At 43.0% G+C, this 26,119-nt stretch overlaps 1 protein-coding gene across 1 annotated transcript in view; it reads right to left on the reverse strand.

The window, feature by feature from the left end:
- mob2b (MOB kinase activator 2b) overlaps positions 1-24,594 on the reverse strand; it is a 54,780-nt gene extending 30,186 nt beyond the window's left edge. Inside the window, exon 1 of the mRNA XM_017466391.3 lies at positions 24,135-24,594. Coding sequence (XP_017321880.1) covers positions 24,135-24,151 — 17 coding nt within the window. The 5' untranslated portion in view covers positions 24,152-24,594. The remainder of the gene's footprint in view (positions 1-24,134) is intronic.
- Positions 24,595-26,119: the final 1,525 nt, after the last annotated feature.

A 26,119-nucleotide genomic window follows, 5' to 3' on the forward strand; every position in this document is an offset into this window, starting at 1 on the left:
GAGCTAAATAAGTGCTAAATTATTATAAAATGGACTGGCATTTCGAGCAAATAAATGAATACTAATTGGAAAAAACTTAAAATTTCACCCATTAAATTGACAATTTCTGAAATTAATATAATATAGACGCACCTCGTGCAGTTGTTTTTTCTGTACGTGTGCTCCGATATTACAAAAAAAAAAGTCGACATGTTATTATATAATGCTAATCGGTGCTGAGGGAACAATTACGGGTTAGACGTTGGAAGTCAGCGCTTTCACCAATTCCTTTCTCTATGAAAATAAATGAAAGACGCAGGAAGCTGTACTGTATTGTGTACTCCTCAGAACCGTTTCCTCTTCTGAGACGACTGCATGTTCACACACAGTTTTCCTGTGTTTATGCACGGCTTCGATAAGGCGCTGCATTGCCTATGCGCTCGATGGGAAACCGCCAGCGCACTTTCCTCAAATTTTATTGAGAGAAAAGAAAAAAAAAAGAAAAAAAAAAAAGAAAAGAGCGAGCTGTGGGCTTCCTGAGAAAAGAATGGCTTTGAGGAGGAGACGGAGTCCATGTGGTGCACCTGTGTCGCTGCTCGAATATTTATTACCAGGAAAACACCAGAGGTCATGAATACATTGGAAAACAACACGATAGCCCCAGCGAACTATGTGAACTTATTTCTTCTCTTTAACTCCAGTTGTCAGGACAAGTTTTTGATATTGAACTCGAGCAGTCAAAAATTAAATGCTCTGCATTTATATAGCGCTTTTTTAACCTTAGCGGTTCTACAAAAGCGTTTTACATCGTTTTTTTCCACATTCACTCACACACCAGTGGTAGCAGAGCTGCCATGCAAGGCGCTAACCTGCCATCGGGAGCAACTTGGGGTTCAGTGTCTTGCCCAGGGACACTTCGGCATGTGGAGTCACGTGGGACGGGAATCGAACCGCCAACACTACGATTAGTCGACAACCCGCTCTACCACCTGAGCCACAGCCGCCCATTAAGCTTAAAGGAATCCATTGTGACTTGTAAAAACGTAAGGTTTTGAGTTGAAACAAAGGTTATCTTCAAGTTGAGTTTACTCACGTTTTTAAGGCAGCAGGTGAACTTTCCTTTCTAAGTTCAACCACCTGAAATGTCTTACATTGTACTTCTTAAAAGTATATAAATATATTAAATAAATAATGAACCAGATACACTGAATTCATATACAAATCATTGAAAACATTGTATAGGTATTTGTATGTTCTGCATGTGGGGTAAATAACATAATAATAATACTTTTATTACACTTTTCACTACTGTATATGCATAATGACCATTAATGACCCCCCCCCCGTGTAATCTGGCTTTGGTTTACATCCCAAAAGCCCATTTAACCTTTAAAGAATGAGCTTTTAAATATATATTTGTCTGTATATATAGTGGGGTCCAAACGTCTGAGACCACCAGTAAAAATGCTTCTGTTTGCCATTGTTTTTCAATTTAACCCAAAGGCTTTCATTAAAAATGATATTCTCAGCAATAATTGAAGTGAAAAGTGAAATATTTACATGAATTTCAGAATTTCTTAGTATTTGGTATGTCCCCCCTTTTTGCTTTAACGCGAGTGCGCACTCGAGCCGACAGACTCCATAAGTTTGTGTGATAGACCAAATCCATTGGCGTGTCTAAACATGTGCTTCCACGGAATGGGTAAAGACTCACGGAAAATCTGACCTTTGCTAGAAAAGGAGTAAACAGGGTCAAGATCACAAACAAATTTGCTTGCATTTAAAACGGTGTAGAAATTGCACAACACCTCAAATAGTCAATAGTCAAGATGCTGCAAAGAAATTAATTAAAAAGAGTCACTGCTTACTCGACTGAAACCGGAGCTCGTCTGTTCTCCAAGTGAAAACCTGAACCATTTCAAATCCAGAGACAGAGACAAAATACCTAGGACGTTTCGTCTTTGTTGTCCTTTGAACATTCCACTGAGGACACTAATCAGCTCAGATCTTATCTAACGGTTATGTAACACTGCCGTATCTCCAAAAGACCCTCGGCCCAGACTCGTGTTGTCACGATACCAACATTTTGATCGTACTGATAGCACAATAAAGGAATACTGCAGAGTTTTTTCAACCTAATCTTCACTCTATACTGGCATCTGTAATGTATTACCGCTAACAATAACTGCAACGCATTTCCCTGTATATGTTAAAGAGCAGAAAACTGTTTAACCCGATGATAATGGTGGTATATAAAAAAATAAATAAATATAAATACAGAACACGCAAAGAAATGCTGTAAAGCAAAAGACGCCTTCAAAAATAATAAAATTAAAATCTACAAAAAATTAAATAACAAAGAACAGTAGGCAGTACTAAACTAAAAGTCTACATCTGGAGTGGCTACACTTTGTGCAGTTTTATAAGGACATTAGCTGGGAAGTTTAACCGAGCATCTTCGACAACCTGTTACAGTTCTTCTGGAGAATTGCTTCTTTTTTTTTTGTTGCATGCAAAACCCAACAGCCTTCATTAAAAAGTGGTCTGTTACGTAGTCAGGGGCTTTCTTTACTGACATTCAACCATTTTTCTCTAGCATTTTTTTTCTGCAATTTGCAGAGTTTTTTTTTTAATGTGTGTGCGCTTTTTTCCGCAAAACTACCCGAACTGGCGAACGCGCACTCGCACGAGACTGTCTAGCACGGTCTTTTACAGCGATGTTTGTTGGCAAACGAGACCTTATAGCTAGCTTTTCTCCCGTTCGACACGCGTAAATCGAAGGGGGTTTTAGCCGAACGTGCGTGTGATGACGTCACGTGACGCGTCTTGGCCCAAATCTGCGGGAATTTTGAAGGAAAAAAAAACATTTTTTCAATCGCAAGGCGTTTGCTTGATTTCGTGTTCATTTCTGTGATCGCAAAAATTGCGAAATCCTGGGGGGACTTTTTTTTTTTTTGTATTGACTCAGTGATGACAAAGTCATAAAATAAACATGAACAAAATTTGCACTAAAGAAAATAAGACTTTTACACAGCATCGTATGTATTTGTTCATTTGGTTATTTATTCAAGTTATACCTTAAAGTTATATTATGGATTATAAATGGAATTTGGGCAACACCATTATTGGAACAATACGGTAAGTGGAAATGAATACGGTACAATACGGTAAGTGGAAATGAAAAAGAAAAAAAAAAAAGGAAAAAAAAAGAGGTGCTATACCTCTTTAATTACGTGACACATGCACTCATGAGAAATTCTTGCGAATTCATTCAAACGAGGGTGAAAGCTGTCGTAAGAAAACCCTTGAACAGTGTCCCGAAGAACTTGAACGCAACGCTGCCCTGAGGAAAGTTCCTCAGTTTGCAGTGTTCTGAACCTGAAATCTAGTCCTCCGTGCGGTCATGTGCTAAGAAGTAAAAGAAGAACCTCACCTATTTACAGAATAAGAGCCAGTCCTTCTAAACCTCATTCCTGCAGAGAGGATTTGAATTAAATAATCCAGAATTAGTAGGTAATCTAGCTGTCCGAGAAAACTGGGCATGAAAGAGACGTCCTTTTCATTTCGAGAGGCACTCCGGCGAGACGACGAGATCTCGGAAGCGAGAAAACGACCGTTTCTATTGTGATACAACTAGACGGCGTGGACAGTGGAGACACGCGTAGAGACAAGGACACGCACGCGATCCAATCCAATTACGATAATTAATCTGAGTGTCTATCCAGAACACTGGACTATTTCTGAATGCACGTCTAGGTTTTCACGTCCGTCCGTCCCCCCTCGTGTGCGTAACGAATGATATTATATATTTAGTCAGTTGGGGTTATACTTTAGGCCTTTCGGATCACGCGTACATACGCAGCACAGACTAAGAAAAGCAGCGGCCATTTTTTTAAACCCCTGAACATTCTCTCTGTGCTTTCTCACACCCAGACACACGAGGGCAAACGGGATTTATTTTAGAACATATTTGCTCAAGTTTAAATCAAATAGCGTCTGCGTGCACATACTGCGACTTTGTTCCCTCACACTGAAGGCTTTGTTTGCCTGAACACAGAGCCTGAGGTTTTGGTTTAGAGGTGTGGCTTTTATACACAACTCCACCCAAGAGCAGCCAGCGCTATAAAGCCAAAAACAGCAAAATTTAGCCTCGGCAGTGACTAAGCACACACTGGAGTGAGTGAGAGAGAGAGAGAAAGAGAGAGAGAGAGAGAGAGAGAGAGAGAGACGGGAAAAAAAAAAAAGTCTTCCAGAGCTACTGTGCTGAGGTTAGAAAGATCCAAGCTGTTACATCAGAAATACACACCACATCACTTATAAAGTGTAAATACACCCAAACACTGGTTTCAGACTACAGTGTAAAGAGCACGGCTGTATATTTGAACAGGTATGCACAGCCATGTCGGTTTCAATCATCCGCTTGAAGCTCGTGTCCTACGCGGCACGTTTACCATGACACCCAATCCAAATATAGAGCAGAGTTAACAACTTCCCCACCCCGCGTAACGACGGGGAGGCATCGGATTAACCACGTACACTCTCGTCCACGCCGCGCACGGCTTCTGTTAGCAGTCCTTCAGAAAGGGCAGGTCTTGTGGTGTCACGATAATAGGCATTTCAAAACTTAAGAACAGGCATGGAGCTCCATAATGTAACCTACCGCCATTACTGGGGGGAGGGGAAGTCTTTTGAAATACAATTACATTTATCCAGATATTAGGAAGTAAAGGCAAGACAATGGACCTCATCCGTGAGGACGGATAGAAAGGAATTTATTCGTGAATTATTCGTAGGGGCATTCATACCAGAAACGTGGCTTTCAGGAAAATCCATTTTGTTCGGAAAAGCATCCGTTTCCTCTGAGAGTTCCTGAGTTTGTGTAAGTTTACACTGACTACTGTGAATTTCGACTGATAGGCTTCAAATCGTAACTCATGATTTACTGTTTTTTTTTTTGTTTTGTTTTTTAAATAAACGGACTACGCTATGAAGTTTAAATTCAACCGCACACAAATCTTAATATTAAATTGTGTGAAACTTTCATGACTGGGCGTCAAGGGAGTAAAAGCGATAACGGTAACTCCGCCTCCCTCGCGTCAGACCACTTTACACAATGCCGTTATTGATTATTTTTCAATAACAGCATGCCACGAGTGTTTTATTTCTCCGGGCTGATCATTCTGACCAAAATTAGATTTGTTTATGCCGTTCGTTCGTTCATCGGTTCCTCTGGGATTTCGCAATCGCAGTGATGAACACAAACATCAAGTGAATGCTGCAATATTTGATTGTGATTTTTCAAGAATTACCACAGATTTTCTGCAGATTTGGGCCAAGACGCGTCATGTGACGCCATCACAACGCGCATTCAGCCAAATCCCTCTCCGATTCAAGTGCGTTGAACAGCTGAAAGGTCTCATTTACCAACAAAAGTCACTGAGAAAGTGACGTTTTCTGAAAAAACTAAACCAAAACAAAAAAAAACAAACTGTACAAGTTGCATCGCGAATTAAAAACAAAAGCCATCGCAAAATCACTAAATACCTCTGCGAAATCCTGTACGAGCTGATCCAGTCACCCGTTCGTACTGGAGCATCTCAGATGGTCCTATTTAGTGCACTTACTCTTATATGGATGTATTGATCTAAAATCTTTTATAACTACACAATAAAATTTGATGATTATTGCTATAAACACTCAGATCAGCATAATATGCGCTTCCCATTTGCAATCCAAATGACTCCATGTTCTCCCATTTACAGTTAATGTTAACACAGTGATGAATTACGGCCTGAGATTGGCAACAGTTCCTGACAGCAAAGTATGTGCATTGCTGTTCTTTAAAAGACGTGCAGTCTGTGCTTTGGAAATCTCCTGAGTGCCTCTGCCCATTGCTTCCTCGTAGTCTCACCCACTTCCTGTCTCCAGTGCTAGCCAAGATGGTAGACGTGCTCACTTGCAAGTCATTAGACAGGAACCCGAGAGTGCAGTTGGGACTGGCGTACACCACGGCTATGATTAAATCTACGAAGTAAAGAAATTAATTGAGGAAAATATATATATATATATATATAAAAAAATTACTTTTTTAAATGTAACCCAGGTAAACTGATTTAAGCAAATAAACCCAATGAGAGAATATTTCTATCCATATACAGGGATGAAATCTAAGGACGTTTTAATTCAAAGCTCTGGCTCCCTCTAATGGACATTATTTAACAGCACTTCACTTTTAACAGCCTGAATCATGCTGCTATGGTGACTTTCCAATAATAAAAGTGGCTGGACAACACCTGACGGTGACTCATGATCATTTTATTCAAACTTGTTCCACTTGGAAAGAAGCTAGGGTCAAGGTACAGGATCAGCAGTTCCGTATGATGGATGGATCCCAAACAAAAAACGGTTCTTTTGGCGTGTTTCTGAGCGCAGACATCCAATGCAAAATGCATGAAGGTCAGCTGAATATAGTGGATTTGTTTTTTACTTCAACTTTACCACAAACAACGGACCAGATGAACACTTTCGAGACGATTAAACTACGCAGATAAAACTCGCCTCATTAGTAAGAGTCTGTGAGCATCATCGTTCCACAGCTTAAGTGCACCAAGCTGAAATGCAGACACTTCCCTTCTGCTAATTATACATGAGGCCTTATTTAGCAAAAATAGCTTTAGTCCATCACACATCTGCACCATTTTAAAACACTATGATAAAAAACATACCTAATAATCTCTCATGTTCTCATTCTCTCACTCTCTCTCCTCATTCTCTCTCCTCATTCTCTCTCTCTCCTGCTCTCTCTCACTCCCTCATTCTCTCTCTCACTCCCTCCCTCTCTCCGTCCGTCCCTCTCCCTCTCTCATTCTCTCTCTCTCTCTCTCACACATTCTCTCTCTCTCTCTCTCTCTCTCCCTCATTCTCTCTCTCACTCCCTCTCTCTCTCTCTCATTCTCCATCTCTTGTTCTCTCTCGTTCTCATTCCCTCTCGCTCACGCTCTCTCACTCTTGTTCTCTCTCCCTCTCGTGTGATCCCTTAGACACTGCTGCTGCTGTGGCTCCTCTCTGATTCGGCCTGATTCATCCTCATACTTCTTTTCTGCACTTCTGACTCACCTTCTTCTGCTATGGATGACATGGACACCTTAAAGATAGCACTTCCCTTTAAAAAAGAAGAAAGATTTGCCTCTGCTTCTCCTGGATAATGCAGATTTGTACCCAAGAACTGCTGCTGTAATCATAAACACTGTCCTGTGTTCATCGCAGTTCGTTTTTATTCACAACCTGCTCATACCGAACGTCCTGTAAACACTTAGCCCTGCTTGACTTTACTCCTCAGCGCGGTCGCATTTTATAATCCCATCACTCGGGAAAGGACGGGTCACCTTTCTTTTATGCAAGATCTTCTCCAGTAACTCAGCCAAGATCAGTATTTTCATCTCATGCTCATAGTTAGATGATAAAAATAAAAGCGAACAGGGTAGCGTCATGGCAACACCTCGTAACCACTTAAACCAGACGTGATCGTCTCTGATCCGTGGGTGTCGGATAGATACAGACAGGTGAAATCACACGATCAAACGCTGGTTTCTTCTCTGTTCATCGGAAAAAGCTGATTCACAGTGTTTCCCCTGCCACAGCCGATCAAACACGTCTGAGATTTTCGCACTTCTAAATAAGACCCCGTTATTGGTGGAGGCGCGAACCCAAGGCGCCAGGATGCGTCTAAAACTCCCTTTTTTTCCTTCTTACATTGCTAACAAACTGAATCTAAATACCAAACCACAAAGTCAGCGATGCGACATGCAGAAAAACGGTTTTCTTTTTTTGATGCGATGAAGAATCTTTGTGATCCTGATGACTGTTGTTGTATTAAGTACCCTTAATATCAGGTAGCGATACATACTAAATTAAAATAAATAAATAAATAAATAAATAAATAACAGGCAGAAAGGTGATCGAGTACACAACCGGAATGAGATAAAGATTCCTCAGTTAGCCCGTCCGTCAAATACCCATCTGTCCGTATCCGTGACAGCCGCACTGCAGGATTACACTCGCATTAAGCAAATGCATTCCACAGCTGGCTCAGACTTTTGAAACACACACACACACACACACACACACACACACACACACACACACACACACACACGGCCAAAGGAACACAGTTTAAATTAAAAAAAAAATAATAATAAAAAAATCGTGAGACCCTGTAAAATTTTTGCACTGATGTCACTTTCCCACCAGGACACGCCCCCCTCGGCCGGACCGAGGGCAAAACATCCAGCAAAATGGCTGGTTTTATCAGACGAAGCTGCGAAAACGTGAGTATAACTAACGATTATCAGCTTAAATTAAAGGCAGTTGGACTCGACAGTGACTGTTACAACTTGCCCAAGAACCTGTGGTCCATGGACATCGGCATGTGGCCAGAAATCGGTTCTCCCGACATTTATATGTACCTGATTTTGACGCCGGGGAAATACACTAAACGAAGCCGTAAGGCGTACAAGAGCCTTGACGCTTGGTCCTAGTTCAGTTTCTAAACCAATAAACGTTCTGGCTGTATGCGGACACGTATGTACAAATATTTGTATTGTATATTTGTGAAGGTAAAACACGGTCAGAGAATGAATGCGCCCCCGTTATTCATCAGTGGAAACGGGCAGCGTTTAAAAAGAAATCTGCGGGACATTATTCATCACTGTAGAACATGAATACCGCATGCCGAAAGAGCTTACACTAACACTGCTCGATATGGTAAAAAAGGACGGGATGGATTTTTTGGCACTCTGGGAAAAGATGGCGCTGAAGTCTTGTTGGATCTGTTAGCGCAGTCGATCTCACAACAGCTCTTTCCCCCATTTCAGATGCGTTTCTGCAGAATTCATGCTGTACAATGATGCTGCCGCGCAGTCTTTCTGCCACTCGGTGGGTCGTGACCGCGGCGAGTTCCGGCTACCGTGACGTCACGTGCGTACCCTCTATTCAAGTGGTTTTACCACTTTACGTGTTTTACAGACTGATTACGCATTTGCGTTGGGATTCCTGTAAAGCTGCTACGTTTATTGTTAAAGTACTACAGAAATAAAACTGAATTCAAACCAAACCAAGCACTCACAAGTCTATCTTCCGGCTGAATTCAGTGGATGGAGACTGCCGAGGGCCGGCGGGATTCGGAGACCTACTTCTCTGAAAGCACTCGCTCACTCAGGTTCAGACATTACACAACAGCACACCTTCATCAAGCTCAAAGCACGAGTGATTTGTGACAGTGCAGCGATGCTAGCAGATCCTTACAGTGAACACCTCAGAGAGGAGCTCAGTTTAGTAAGGAAAAGTTCTGGAAAGATTTTACCCGCGTTTTGAGAGCTACAGCCTTCGTTAAAAGATCCCGTGCACGGTTCAGGAAAGGGAAGTCAAAAATAATGACAACATTTCAAAGGCTACGCTCACATTCCATGCTTCACGGCGCCTTCCGGGTTCGCTTGAATCGATTCACCAAATTAAAGTAGATCATCAACTTCCCCATCCTCCCACTGAATACTGTCACTGCTATGGCCGTTCTCCATTGCTGTTGTTGTTGTTGCTGTTGTCCTGCTACGTTGACGGTACCGGGTGGGCGAACACGACAGTGAAATGTACATGCGTGTTTCGAACAAGTCATGTGAATTCCACGTGAAAGTGGCTCGGGTCTGATTTGAAAAGAAAGGAGGGGTGATTTGCGGCTGTAAAACTAAATCAAGAACGTGCATTAAGCTTAACCTTCCTCTTCATAACCTTCTCCAAAGAAAGAACAACCAATTTTCAAGGAGAGATAACCGTCTGTCACTCTTTTATAAGAGAAAACAAACTGACTCGAAAACGCCACGATGCCATATGAAATCGAACTTTTAAATATACTGCGATTTTTAAACTTCTAGCTAAAAGTCAGTGGTGGCTTAGCGGTTAAGGCTCTGGGTTACTGATTGGAAGGTCGGGGGTTCAAGCCCCAGCACTGCCAAGCTGCCACTGTTTGGGCCCTTAACCTTCTCCGCTCCAGGGGCGCTGCATCATGGCTGACCCTGCGCTCTGACCCCAGCTTCCTGACAGGCTGGGATATGCGAAGAAAACAATTTCACTGTGCTCTACTGTATATGTGACCAACAAAGACTCATTAATATATATTTTACAAAGCGTTTTGTATGGATTTGGATCGATGCTATTTTAGATTTAACGTACTTTATATCTAATTACCCGTTTAAAAGTACACAGCGTAATTCACTCACTGGAACGTCCAAATGTTTCTTATTAAACTCAAACAAGTGCGCAATGTGACTATTATAGGAAATCACAGACTATACATTATTGTAATGCGGCACGATAGTAAATAAAGTTGATATGCATTCGATTTTTGAATAGTACAAACTACTTCCTCCAGGTGGTGATTCAGTTGTAAATGCCTCCCAGGTTACATAAAAGAAACGGTTAGCCTTCTTACTGTTAGGCTGTTTAAAGGAACGGATAAACCAGTTTTATTCGTGCTCCACATTCCTAACCAACAGAAACATCACTCCAAAACGCAAGGTACGAGGAAGGTTTCTTCTGTTCTGATCCTCCTACAGGTCGGACACACACACACACACACACACACACACACACACACACACACACACACACACACAACTGCATTTATAGCTTCCCAAGCCAAAATCTACAGCCCCTCGCTGCAAGCCAGCTTATATATCAGTAGGCAGTATTTTAATTAGAATACATTTTAAATTCGTCAGTCTGACACTTGTACGACAGCTACATGATACCACACGACCTCTGCATGACACCACATGACCTTTGCCTGACACCACATGACCTTTGCATGACATCTATGATTTCTATTTATCTATTCTGAACGACGTTTCTCTGGCGGAACCCTGGGTTAAAACTCTCCCTCTCGCCTCTTTCCAAATTCTCCATCGTTCCTCCTCTAATCTCCGCCTCTCTCCGCAGCTGAGGCTGCTGTGCTCTATAAAAAGCTGTGACGGGGACACATGGTCCAGACGAAAAAGCGCCGAGGGCTCGAAGAAGACACACGTGGAGCGCTCGCAGCGTGGAAGATGGTAGGGGAAGAGGAGAGAGAAATGAAAAAAAAAAAACTGAAAACATGAGATACATAGGGTAAGACCCCAAAAAAACAAACAAACAAAAAAACAAACAACAACAACAACAACAACAACAAAAACAGTGAAAAAAGAAACGCAAAGAGAAACAGACTCTGTGTGAGAGTGAGCAAGTGAGAGAAACTGTGTGAGGCAGAGAGAGAGAGAGAGAGAGAGAGAGAGAGAGAGAGAGAGAGAGAGAGAGAGAGAGAGAGAGAGAGAGAGAGAGAGAGATAATGGCTGACTCATAGATTGCACAGTGTCCGTGTTCAGCATGCACATACAAACGCCACTTTATTAGAAATAGGTAGAATCTCTGTGTTTCGTTTATCCGATCAGCCAATCACGTGGCAGCAGTTGGACGGGTAAAGATTCAAAAAGACCAGGTGATATCTGTCCGATCTTTACCTGCGCAGTTTCGGTGAGTCTGTACTCTACTACAGCCTCAGATTCCTGTCCTCGTCTGACAGGAGTAGTGGAAGTACATCTGCCTCAAGCTTTCACATTTACTGCCTTTCTTACATGCCTTTCTGCTCACCACGGTTGTGAGAATAAGGAGTGCTTATTTGATTTCCCATAGCTTTCCTGTCAGCTTGAACCAGTCTAGCCCGTCTCCTCTGACCTCTCTCATCAACACGGCATTTCACACCACAGACCTGGATGGTATTTGTTTTGTAGGAAATGTACAGTTTCTGAAATATTCAAACCAGCACGTCTGGCACGAATGACCATGTCACGGACAGAGCCACCGAGATCGCGTTCTTTCCCCACGTCTGCCGTTCAGTGTGAACGTTAACTGAAGCTCGTGAGTGGTCAGGGAGTGTATATCCGAATATAAATATTATTATTACTCAAACGTTTTTGAACATCCTGTATTAAACATGTCAGAATTCATGCAATTAGAAAAAAAAAGTGAGCGGAGATACATCTGTGACTTTATTTTACTGCAATAAAAAAAATATTTAATAAAACAAAAACATCTGGATTACTCTTACTGATACACTTCCTCATATTACTGTTTATTCCAACATGGTCAGAACACAAACACTTATTCCCTACTTTCTTCCCCCGAATCACATGGCTTTCTTCAATCAGGCCCTGAATCTTCTAACAGACCTACAACAGTTTGCTCTGATAAGAAGAAAGCAAAGTGAAAAACAGAAAGTGTTCACGCCCATTAGAGGATGTTTGTGTGTCACCACATCCTCAGTCAGACACAGATGCAGGTGTGCTGACGGTGAAAGTACGTTGTGGTGGTGTTTTTCCACTGTGCTCTAAAAAGACATGGTGCTTGACTTGAGGCAGGAAGCAGAAGGATGTGAACACAGTAGTAGCAACTATATTTTTATTTTCACACCTCACCACTCTGTGTATGAATAGCAGGCCTCGCCTAAACATCCCTCACACCTCTGAAAGAAAAAGAAAAAAGAAAGAAAGAAAAAAAACAGACGGGAGCCGAGCACTTCGGTTTCATTTATATATGTAGACCAGCTCGATTAAGATCGTTTCAGTGAATGCAGTCGTTCTGAAACGTGCACCATCGCGTTAAAACAAGTTGCATGATGGGAACTGCTTCGCTTAAAAAAACGTTCTGAAGTGAATAAAACGCTCAAGTCAAATATCCAACTACTGTGCAACACTACATACTTTTCAACAGGGAGGCATCGGGATCCTTGCTCATTTACTCATACACGATACCAACATCCGATAACACGATACCATGTGGCAAGCACCAAACTCTCACACAAACACAAAAAGTAAAATCCCAGACCCCACTTTGATAACCACGAAAGTAGGTTATTCATTTGGGTACGAGTGTCGTATCGAGATCGACAATAAGTACACTCGACTTGATTGCTTTGTCCCAACACACATACTCTGCTACTGTATTCAGCCAGGTCTCAACCAATGACTGTATATATGAATGGACGACATGGTGCCATTCACATCCATTGTGTGGTTTTAAAGCCTTTTTTGGGATGAAAATGGGGGTCGACATATTGCGAATGTTTACAAGATGGCTTTGATGCAGGACTGTCTAGAGCTTCAGGTCTGTGTAGGAAAGTGTGTGTACATCCATGAGATTTGCTTTGCCTTGTCCAAATCTGTCATTCACCTCATCAACCATACTCTTTCATTCATCACCAGATAATACAGCAGAGTCCCAACCCACGTGACTCTACTACCGCACTCGGCCGTGTCCCAACCCACGTGACTCTACTACCGCACTCGGCCGTGTCCCAACCCACGTGACTCTACTACCGCACTCGGCCGTGTCCCAACCCACGTGACTCTACTACCGCACTCGGCCGAGTCCCAACCCACGTGACTCTACTACCGCACTCGGCCGTGTCCCAACCCACGTGACTCTACTACCGCACTCGGCCGTGTCCCAACCCACGTGACTCTACTACCGCACTCGGCCGTGTCCCAACCCACGTGACTCTACTACCGCACTCGGCCGAGTCCCAACCCACGTGACTCTACTACCGCACTCGGCCGAGTCCCAACCCACGTGACTCTACTACCGCACTCGGCCGAGTCCCAACCCACGTGACTCTACTACCGCACTCGGCCGAGTCCCAACCCACGTGACTCTACTACCGCACTCGGCCGAGTCCCAACCCACGTGACTCTACTACCGCACTCGGCCGAGTCCCAACCCACGTGACTCTACTACCGCACTCAGCCGAGTCCCAACCCACGTGACTCTACTACCGCACTCGGCCGAGTCCCAACCCACGTGACTCTACTACCGCACTCGGCCGTGTCCCAACCCACGTGACTCTACTACCGCACTCGGCCGAGTCCCAACCCACGTGACTCTACTACCGCACTCGGCCGAGTCCCAACCCACGTGACTCTACTACCGTACTCGGCCGTGTCCCAACCCACGTGACTCTACTACCGCACTCGGCCGAGTCCCAACCCACGTGACTCTACTACCGCACTCGGCCGAGTCCCAACCCACGTGACTCTACTACCGTACTCGGCCGAGTCCCAACCCACGTGACTCTACTACCGTACTCGGCCGAGTCCCAACCCACGTGACTCTACTACCGTACTCGGCCGAGTCCCGGTACTATATATACTTATATATAGTAATCTCATATCTCAACCCTCACTCAGCTAGGTTCCAATCTCTCTACTACTATACTCAGCTACATACATCCCAACTGAGATACCCTGCTACTATACTCAGCCTTGGGCTACATCTCAAACCACATATCCTACTACTGTACTAAGGCTCCAATTGTTACAAACCATCTACCATACCACCATACTACTGTGTAAGGGCTATGTCTCAAACCAAAAAAATAATAGTTATACTAAAATTATATGCTATTAGTATGTAACCCTATACTTTGGAAGAGCTGTATGAACATCCACGTGCTTCATTTAGATTGACATTTTACCAAGCTAAATGAGAAGCAAAAGTATTAACACCCTGACACTCAAAAAGCTGTAGCTAGTTAATTAAATATCTGATTATAAAATTTGCTAATTAAAGCAAGATCGCCTTTAGCTGATACCATGCTGTGTTTTTAATACCCATGCATGCTACAAAATCAACCTCAAGAATTCACGGCACTGAGAGCAAAAAGGCAGGGCTCGCCTATTCATTAACATTTAATTTGTTCAAAACAGGAAGCAAGTCCCGACAGTCAGCTTAAGCAGTCCACTTTATTCAGCAGATTGCACTGCAGGAATGTCCGAGTTCTCGTCATGTTTTTTTAAACAGAACTCGTTCAGCCAGATCATCGCTCTGCATTAACGCACTTGCTGGTGTCAGACACCACTGATATGCTCAGATCAGGTGTCCCCGCAGCTCTCGGGCCAGACTGAGTATTTAGAGCTGGGGTTTCTCAGTAATGCAGGTCTACGAGCAGTAACTAAAGCCCACCTCTAAACCTTAACCACTGGATGATCGATGAGGGGGAGCGGAGCTGATGCTCAGTCATTGTGGCCCATGGCTGCAATACGATTTAAGATAATGATAATGAGTCTTTATTTATCACATATGCATATGCACAGTGAAATTCTTTCCTTCGCATACCCCAGCATGTCAGAAAGCTGGGGTCAGAGCGCAGGGTCAGCCATGATACAGCACCCCTGGAGCAGAGAGGGTTAAGGGCCTTGCTCAAGGCCCAACAGTGGCAGCTTGGCAGTGCTAGGGCTTAAACCCCCGGCCTTCCGATCAGAACCCAGAGCATTAACCGTCAAGCCCCCAATATAATAATGCTTTGTGATATTAGTATTGCACTATTATTATTTTTTTTTTTTTTAAACACCGTTACAAAGCCTTAATGTTCATCATGTACCTGATCTTGCAGCATTTATGCCCATCATGAATCTTGACAGTCATCAACAAACCAACACCATTTTCAGAAACAATAATGAAACATCCATACCAATCGTAATCATTACCCAGCTCCATGCAATACTCAACAAGGCGTCATTACTTTTCAAGACTTTTTTAATACTAATGAACTAATGCTAGCTTTTAAAATAAAATAAAAAACCAGGATGACTCCTCCCCTATCAGCATAAACGCTTTGAAGGATCGATGTACACGTTACAGCCTTCACGCTCAACCGAACGCTCATGGGGGATTTTTTTTTTGAGTGACACGTTAGACGGCACTTACCACCACCAGCATCAGTGATGTTCAGCGCTCCAGTCCAGTTCCAAGAGACTTGTAGAATCGATGCCAAAGTGCAAAGGTTTATTCAGTTTTCTTGAAAAGCTGCAGTTTTCTGTCTGACAAGTGACAAGCTACAGGGAATCCCAGATGCCCAACTGCTGTTCGATGACTTGACTGAGTCAAGATGATGGATAGATTTGGCATTTACTTCAGGTTTGCAAAAGCTGGCCAAGAGATTAACGCTCTGCATCTGTGAACCACGACCTACCTAAAATGAATGGAATTAGATTTTAAACTCTGACATTTCAGTCGAGATGTTCTTGAGATGTTCTTATAGCAGCATTTTCTTACTGAGGAACAACGTTCTCCATCCTGAAGACTTTCCCGTGTTGGGAAAGTTACAGCTTTATCTCCAACTGGTGCAAAGTGCTGACACTGGAGACTCCTTCCATAAATGTTCAACAATTTTGAATTACAGCTGATACTACCGTCAGAGCTGTACCGCGAGCTGTTGCTATAGATAATCAAATCAAGTCAACGACTTCTGACCAATCAGAAACAAGAATTCAACAGCACTCTTCTAGAACACACTTCATAACATAACTTGCTGTCTGCACAGGTCTACTGCTTACCCTCATCCCTGACAGAGAGAAGATTGCAGATATTTGGTCATGACGCCAAGACGTGACCTTTACTCAAGTTTCTGATGACAAACACCGTTCAGATGTAAGCCAGCAAACACGGAGCATGCTGACCTAACAGCGGAAGCATTCATGTGGCTGCTACACTTTCCATAAATAGAAAGAAAGTACCCCTGGGCTCGAACATTAGATTGTTTCAATGGAAGCCCCAAAATGTCATCATTCCCCTTGTGTTGTATTAGGGAGAAGGCATCAGGTGGGTGTGCTCACGACACGACGGCTCTCCGAAAGAGCAACACAAAGACACGACATAAAGGTGTGTACACATACGTGCTCCTGAGTGATGATGGGTTTCAAGATAAAACTTTCTTTTTTGAATATTTTCTTCTGCTTGCAACCTCATTGCCCAGGTCATGCATGGCTGAGATTCTACACCACACACACACACACACACACACACACACACACACACACCTCATCTTTTATCCACTAGATTTATTACGAATAATTAAAAAAGATGGACAGACAGCAAGATAGGTAGACATACAGACAGATACATGGATAGATGCACAGACAGAGAGATCACTCAGTTAGCTATCTACCTAGATAGATAGATAGATAGATAGATAGATAGCAAGACAGGAAGGTTCACAGACATATGGACAGAAAAAACATAGACAGACAAGCAGATACATGGATAAATAGACAGACAGGCAGGCAAGCAGACAGACAGACACAGAAACAGGCAGACAAATAGACAGACATACAGACAGATAGACAAAGACAGGTAGGTTCACATATATTCACACAGGTAGACATACAGACGGGACAGACAGGCAGATACATGGATAGATGCACAGACAGACAGACAGACAGACAGACACAGGTAAGTACACAGATAAACAGAGAGATAGGCATACAGACAGAAAGACATATACATATAAAAATACACAGACAGAGCTAGATAGTTAACTAACTAGACAGACAGACAGGTACACAGATAAATGGACAGACATATAGACAGAAACAGATACATGGATAGATAGACAGGCAGGTAGATGGATAGCTAGACACAAACAGACAGAGATACAGACAGACAAACAGACATATAGACAGAGGCAGGCAAGTATACTTGTATAGCGACAGACAGACAGATACATGGATAAATACACAGACAGACAAACAGATAGGTAGACAGATGGACAGACAGATAGATACATGGAGAGACAGACAGACAGGTAAGTACACAGATACAGGGACAGTTAGACATATAAATAGACAGACAGATATGTGGATAGAAGCACAGACAGACAGACAGGTAAATATAAAGCATGAACTAAAACCGAAAAGCATTTGCTCCATCATCCGGAGATCGCGAGTTCAAATCCTGAAGATATCACAGCCATTTGTGGGCCGGAGTCCATGAGAGTAAAAGTGTCTTGGCTCTCTGGGTGGGAGAGGTGGCATGCTCTCCCTCTGTCCCCTATCAATCAGAGCGACACACTCGTGGGTGTCTGTGAGCTTGTGCATGAGCAAGGGGGCGGACAGCGCTTTCTTCAGAGTGCGTTACGCTGCCCTGTGATGCAGCATGAGCAGCAGTTTGAATAAATAAATAAATAAATACATAAAAGATGTGGTTGGCTGGCTTAAAATAGTGGCTTATTATTTCGATGGATGGATGGAAAGAAAGAAAGAAAGAAAGAAAGAAAGAAAGAAAGAAAGAGAGAGAAAGGAAGAGATTAAAACTTGCACCAATTCTAGTAGTGAAATACACATTTTTGGCTTAATTATGATAACTTTAGAGTGATCAGAACAGGAACATACCCAGAACATCAACACTTCTTTCCACGCCTTAAACATGTACCATTTTAACCCCTTTCAACACTGAGGACTCGTGAATGGATCCAGACAACAGTCCTTTCTTTCCTTACACACATTCCTTGACAGTCACTGCAGTTACTGGATAACATGCTTTAAAGTATATAACCGAATAACAACAGAATTTGAAAATAATGAATGGTAGACACCACACTGCTTCACAAGTCTCTGAAATCAGTCTCTCAATCTTTCACCACTTTTCAATGCAACGTGTTACGTCTATGTCTGGAAATCACTAATGGTGTGTTCACATGAATATCCCAAACTGGGGCAGATTAAGTGCACGCGACACAAAGGACCAAATCCAGTGCGGTAACGCATAAAAAAAAATAAAATAAATCAAACTTTCTTTCGATTATGTATGCAGGTGTCTACCTTTTCACAGTCACATGACTGCTGTTTAGAGTAAACCATTACATCCTGCTCTCAACCGTGTCTGCATCCGTATCTATGCCTGCACTCATCTTCTAACCCATCAGATCATCATATTCATTTCTGGGAACAGGAAGAGGCTCAGGAGTGCGCTTTCAACTCTTATGACTAAGAGCACTGCTGCATCTAAACAGCGTCCTTACGGCTGTCCTGACACGCAGAGGCTCTAGCGTGAAACTGAAAGCACTCCTAATGCCAGGAATAGAAGTGAGTGTAGAAAAACATGACAGTATAATAACGGCGATTAAAAAATATCACCTTTGAACGAACAAAAAAATAATAATCCACTGCAATAAATACATGGGATCTATTTAAAACTAACTGCGGTACCCATGATATCATGTTTATGCATTATTGTGACTTTTTAAAAAAATAAATAAACAAACAAATAAAAAAAACATGCACAGAAAACACATCTGGAACGTCGGAGACGGTCCGACTGCGCACAGAACCCGACGAGATTTGTGTTCATGTGCATACTTGCATAACTTCAGGTGTCTGCTGATATTCTGTCACGTCGGTATTTCCGTACGTTAGGCAGCACTAAACCAATCCCATGCAAAACAGTTTATATTAGAGAGGTCGACCGATAGTGGATTTTACCGATACTGATAGCCAAGTTGGGCAGTTCCTGCCGATAACCGATTAACCAATCGATATGTTTACAAAAATAAACGGTACTGACTGTACTATGAAAATGTACTGCACTTTTTTTTTTAAATGAAATAAATATATATTAACTATTAATAAATATTCAAGTAAACAAAAGATATACATCCACACTAAACCAAAACGTAACACTCCAAATAACTAATAAAGAGACAGACGTCCAAAATGAATCAAAAAACACTTTAAATAACACAACAAAATTAGTCAGGGATGATTTTTATTCTGCCTTTAGAGGCCGCTCTCGTACTGTATAATGACAGCGGACCCTTCTCAGCCGCTCCCGCAACAGAGAAACACTATCGGCGTGGATTTTTGCTGATAACCGATAAGCAATCGACCTCTAGTTTACAACAAGCGCTCATGGAGTTAGATGATGCCTCGAAGTTTTTCCTCAACAGTCAGTACGTTTACATGGACAGCAGTAATCTAATTATTGACCTTATTCAGAATAAGACAATATTCTGATTAAGGTGTTTACATGAGTCGCTTTTAATATTCCTTCCATGTTCCTGTTTTACATGATATAAAACATGGAGCGATTAACGTCACACGTCATTACGTCACCGCGCCACGCCGTCCGACGTCCCTCCAGAATTTCACGTATCGACATACAGTTCGTCTTCGTTATGGTCCCGTATACAGTTTTGGGTGTTTTTATTTTTAATTTTACGAAAGTTTCAAGTGCGGTTAAATTATTTGTCGTGCTGTACGCGCAAATAGACGACTGCTTGAAGCCGTGGGCTGCGTCCCAAACCGCGTACTTACCGTCTATATAGTAGCCGAGATGCCAGTATTTCTCCTACTATATACTGTAGCAGGTAAGTGCGCGGTTTCGGACGCAGCCGTGCTCTCTTGTTTGCCGTCAGAGGGTTGAGCGCTGCCGTGTGTGTACGTGTCCTGTTGCACAATGCTGTGAAAACTCCCACACGACGTTAATAGTGTGATTAAGGTGTGTACATGTCTGTAATACACGTCGATAATGTGACTAAAACAGGAGTACTCCACCTGTCTTAATCCGGTTTGTGTATACTTTGAGTATGACTTTAGTCGGATTAAGATAATTAATAATTGCTGTTTATATGCTAGTTTTTTAATCAGAGTATCGTCTTAATCGGGTTAATATCGGATTATTGCTGTACATGTAATCGTACTGACCGTCGCCTCATAAAGGATCTAAATCTACATCCGGGGGTTCATGGTAGCTTAGTGGTGAGCACATTTGCCTCGCACCTCAGGGGTTGGGCACTTGAATCCCGCCTCCGACCCTATGTGTACGGAGTTTACATGTTCTCCCCGTGCTTCAGGGGTTTCCTCCACCAGTTCAAAGACATGCATGGCCGACCCTGCGTGGGATGTATGGATGGATGGATCTACATCCGGATTTCTTTAACTCTGCTTTGTGAGAACTGAACTGCTACTCATTGCCTTGTAGCCATCCTCAGATGTCTTCCTCCACACACACACACACACACCAGCGTGCTGGACAGGCCTACAGATGATCCCATGGGTGACCCATTTGCGTCACAAGTCGCTCTTGGGCTGCACGTGGTCAAGAGTGGACATGACCATGGCGAAAACAGACGGACACACACACACACACACTCCTACTGAGTGTAAACATGGTGATTCAGATACAAAAAGCGAGCTCAAACTCATCACCTGACTTTTAACTTAACATGCAAAGTTACAAATCTCTATGTGGTTAATATGGAGGAGTTGCTGTAATGTCCACTTGCTTGTTTATAAGGTCTGGCGTCGATGCAAATTAAATACATGGCTGCCGAATGTCTGATCGGGTTTAACAAAAGAAGAAAATACTTAAACACGTGCAAATATTCAGCGTGATTTTGCACGTTCTTGTGTGGGTTTCTCTCTCGTCAGGGTGCAGCAGAGACGCAAAACCACAAACGTCAGATTTGGAGTCGAAAACCTTACTGTAATAATGTTGTTCGGTAGCATTCCTGCGTAACGTTACGGGGCATTTTAAACCACTGCTGTCTCATACGCGGGATTTACAGTAAGACTGCATTAATGGAGTATTTTTGTGCAAAATAAGTGGTGTATGAAGACCTGAATGAGGCATTGTGGCCAAATTATATTAAACCCTAACAGACAGATACAAAGAGTAAATAGGGAGATGCCAAATGTTTAACTTTACCAGACTTTATTCTAATATAGTTTTTTTGGAATCAGCTCCATTTCTTAAATCTCCTCACTTTTTTACAAAAAAATAATAATAAATAGCTTGAACACTGTGCACGTCTTAACCTGTCCTTCCATTCCAGTATCTCTATAAACGTATACGCGCTGGCAGGTTTGAGGTCATGGTTTAAAATCCATGACGTTTAGCTATATTATCATCAGGGCAAGTCTTCTCCAGGATTAACTTTTATCGTGTTGAGTCAGTCTTCGGCGAGTCGATCGCCGGTGGTATCTTTTGCGTGTGTAAACAACACGGCTCCAGATAGTTTGACGGCGATGATAGCACGCGGTAGAGCTAAACGCGCAAGTCAGATGAGTTCATGAGAAAAACTGCAGCTGGAAGACTCACAGATGTCCTGCGAAGGCAGACTAACACCACATCTATATACAGTACAGACTTGTTTGTAGAGCTAGTCTGGGCACGTTGCTACGCTATCTACGGCTAACTATTTAAACACAAACTGAATAACGCACGAATCAGCCTGAAAGTTGGCCGTTAGGATTCGTAGTAACTTTGTTGTCAGACCCGCAAAAGCAAGCTAACAGTACTAGCAACGTACACTAATCAGAAACATTAATCATCTCCAAATCTTCCATGAGGAGGTATATATAGGCTTGCATCGCTCATACGACTAACGTTAGCTGGCTAGATTGGTGTTAACCAAAGATGAACATACAGGCGTCCTTGTTTTTCCCTGCTTCGTAACTCAACTTCCCAGAGGTCAGAGTTAATCGTCCCTCCAGGATTTCGGAGAAATGAACACAAAACCAGGCAAACTCCGCAACATTCGGAGGAGCGTGCAGTTTTTCAAAATTACGGCAGATTTGGCCCAAGACATAGCAGGTGACATCATCAGAACGCGCATTCAGCCAAAGCCCTCTTCGATTCATATGCGTCGATCATGAGTACGGCTAAAAGGTCTCGTATACCAACAAACGTCGCTGCGAAAGGCCGTGCAGAACTGTTTCGTGCGATTGCAATTCTGCCAATTCATGTAGTTTTCCGCCAAAAAAGATGAATAGAATAAAATAAACCTCTGCAAATTGCACCACAAATTTAGAAGAAAAAAAAAAGCATCAGCAAAATCAAGCATTTTTGGCCACAACAATCGCAAAAATAAAACTCCTGTATAGACCGGTTAAGTCGAACTCAGCATTAGATTGCACACCTGCATGGTTGTGCGCACACACACACACCCTCCAACCACACACACCCCACCCACCCTCCAACCACACCCACTCCAACCCCATACACCCAACCACCCCACCCTCCAACCCCATACAACCAACCACCTCACTCTCCAACCCCATACACCCAACCACCTCACTCTCCAACCCCATACACCCAACCACCTCACTCTCCAACACAGCCACCAACCACACACAGCCACCAACCACACAGAGCCACCCTCCAACCCCATCAACTCACCCACCCCACCCCACCCTTCAACCCCATCCAAAATCACTCAAAGTGATTAAAAACTAAGTGACATATGATATATAGGTGTATCCTGTGATGACAACACCACCACCACTCAACAAACTCAACACAAATGAAAGCAAAAGGCAGAAAGCAAACTTTTTCCATGACCTTCTCGGTCACCAGAGTTGTGTCGGGAAGAATGACGAGCCAAATAATGAGATGCAACTCAGAAGATCCAAAAGCTCAAGTCAAGTCAAGCGGATTTATTGTCATCCAGCCCTATACAGCTGGTACGAAAGAACGTTCCTCCAGGACCACGGTGATACATACACAACACACTAACCACATGAGACGACAGAACTAAATAAGACCTACACATGTTACACATGTAAACATGTTACACAGTAAATGACAGCGTAGCGCCGACCAGTACGCAGTTCTAGTCTGGTGCCGGATTTAAAAAGCTGCTTACGTTATGAACCAAGAGGAAAATTCTCCGTGTTGTCATTTGAGAGTTTTTCCAAGTCTGACTGTTTTTTTGTTTTTTTTTTGCTCCGTCTGAGAACTACGGGAAACCTAACGCCGTAAGTGTCTCAAATGCAAATCACACCTAAGGGTATGCAAACTTTTTCAGCAACTGAACTCAAGCAGACAGACATGTGAACATCTGACTGCAAACTAGTCCATCTGAGAAGAAGGGAGGGGGGGGGGAAGAAAGAAAAAAAAACAAGAGAGAGATGTAGATTATAAATAGCTATGGGAAGATTTGCCGGGGGTGGGACGCTCTCATCAGCCTTGGGTTCTCCAAGCAGGGAGGCAGAATTTGCAAGCCAAAGTGGCAGATTGTGTTGTATTTGTTTATTAAAACATGGTGTAGAATTAGAGCAGATAACCAGATGGTTACATTTAGAAAGAGTCATGAGTATGGTCAAGGGTGCTGATGGGAAATCGGTCTCTTCTGACAGAACAAGGACCCCAACCCTGACATTTCTGTCTGTTTGTTTGTTTGTTTGTTTACTTGTTTACCCAAAGCTCAAGACAATCTCAGGCTGTCTTCCTGACTGCATGACATGATTTATTTATTTATTTATTTTTTATTATTATTATCTAAATGAAACAGTACTCACCCCATTAACCAATCCATACTGATGGAAAGGGGGTCGATGGGCACACTTTCGTCCCCTTCCTTGTTTTATTTTGGCTTTCTCTCAGCCCAGGTGAAGCAGCTCGACAGGAAAGCTCTCTTGTAACCTCCAACGGCTGCTTCTCGACAGCTCCCCGGCTTGAATTCAACCCGAGTCGGTGTCTGTTAGTGAGGAGATGCGTTTGAAAAGTACCGGTAAAGCAGCTCCAGCACTAGAATGGTGGAGCGCATTGACTTTGGCGTATTGGCGAAGGGTAGCGGTGGGATTACTTTCTTCCTCTCCGAAGCCAGTCTGTGTCTCGAAGGTTCTCGAAGCTCAAAGCGACTCTTCGGTCACAAAGCCATTGTAAATTTCCTCGGAGAAGCTCCTGTCGCGTGTGCGTTCACAACGCACGAGATCTCGCTGAGGTCGCCGTTGCTGTTATCCAGATCTGCCATATACAGGAAGTCCGGAAGTAAACACAGCTCCGGCGCCGAACCGCGAGCACTTCCGGGTTTGTAGTCGGCGCGGGCGCGCGGGGTTGATGGGATATGTATTTTTCAAACGAAATCGCAACGACAACAAAAAAAAATCCTTTGTGCTGTTTTGTATTTTTTTTTTGGTACAAATCCAAATACAGAGCTTTATTGGAAAGGATTTAAAGGATGTTTTTCATGCTTGTTGAATGAAGGATAAACAATTATTGCAGATGCACCTGTGGGACAGACTTTAAGACAGTGGTTTTCAAAGTGGGAGCCGCCAGGGGGCGCCCGGGGGGCTCAAGAATTTGCTGTGAAAAATAAATAAATACATGATTTTCTCTTTCTCACTCTCAGACAACCCCACACGCAATCAATTCCTAATCTAATGTAATGTAAAGATGCAAGATGTAATTATTAATAATAATAATAAAGGGGGGGGGGGGGGATATATTCAGAAGTCTGTATTTTTTATGTGTTTTAAAGACATCTTGCAAAAGGGGGGCCTCGGTCAAATGTTAATGCTATTTGGATGGTCTTGCCCTGGAAAAGTTTTGTAACCACTGCCTTAAGACACAAACAGTTTACAGGCGGTAGGCAATTAAGGCCACAGTTACAATAACTTAAGACAGTGGTTTTCAAAGTGGGGGCCGCCAGGGGGCGCCTGGGGGGGGGTCAACAATTTGGTCGGAGCCACCAAGCCCATCCCACCCACTAGTATGTTTTCTCTTTCTCACTCTCAGACAACCACACACGCACACACACACACACACACACACACACACACACACACACACTCACACACACACGCACACACACACACACACACACACACACACACACACTCACACACACACGCACACACACACACACACACACACACACACACACACACACACACACACACAATCAATTCCTAATGTAATGTAAAGATGTAAGATGTAATTATTAATTTTTAAAAAGGGGAATATATTCAGAAGTCTGTATTTTTAATGTGTTTTAAAGACATCTTGCAAAAGGGGGGCCTCGGTCAAATGTTAATGCCATTCGGTGAGCCTTGCCCTGGAAAAGTTTGGAAACACTTGACTTAAGACACTAAAGAGACCTTACTACTGACTCTGAAAAACACCAGAAGAAAGATACCCAGGGTTTCTGCTCACCTGCATGAACATGCCGTAGTCCTGCTGCCGGGAGGCATGAGGACTGCAGATGTAACTCCAGAGCAATAAACTGCAACGTCTGTAATGTAAGACTCCTAAGACGGTGCCACAGGGAGACAAGAAGGACAGCTGATCGTCCTTGCAGTGGAAAATTACGTTACTATTTTTCTGAAGAACAGTGGGCAGGTTAACGTCTCAGGACAAACAAGGGACTCATGAACAACTCTCAGAAAACTTAAAAACAGTCGCTGATCATCCAGGTAACGACACACAGTATTACTATGTATAAACATCTGTTATGTGAAATAGCTTATTCAGGACAGGACTAAATAAAAAAAACAACATGGGA

Source organism: Ictalurus punctatus, chromosome 4 (genome assembly GCF_001660625.3).
Source record: "Ictalurus punctatus breed USDA103 chromosome 4, Coco_2.0, whole genome shotgun sequence".
Lineage (NCBI taxonomy): Eukaryota > Metazoa > Chordata > Actinopteri > Siluriformes > Ictaluridae > Ictalurus > Ictalurus punctatus.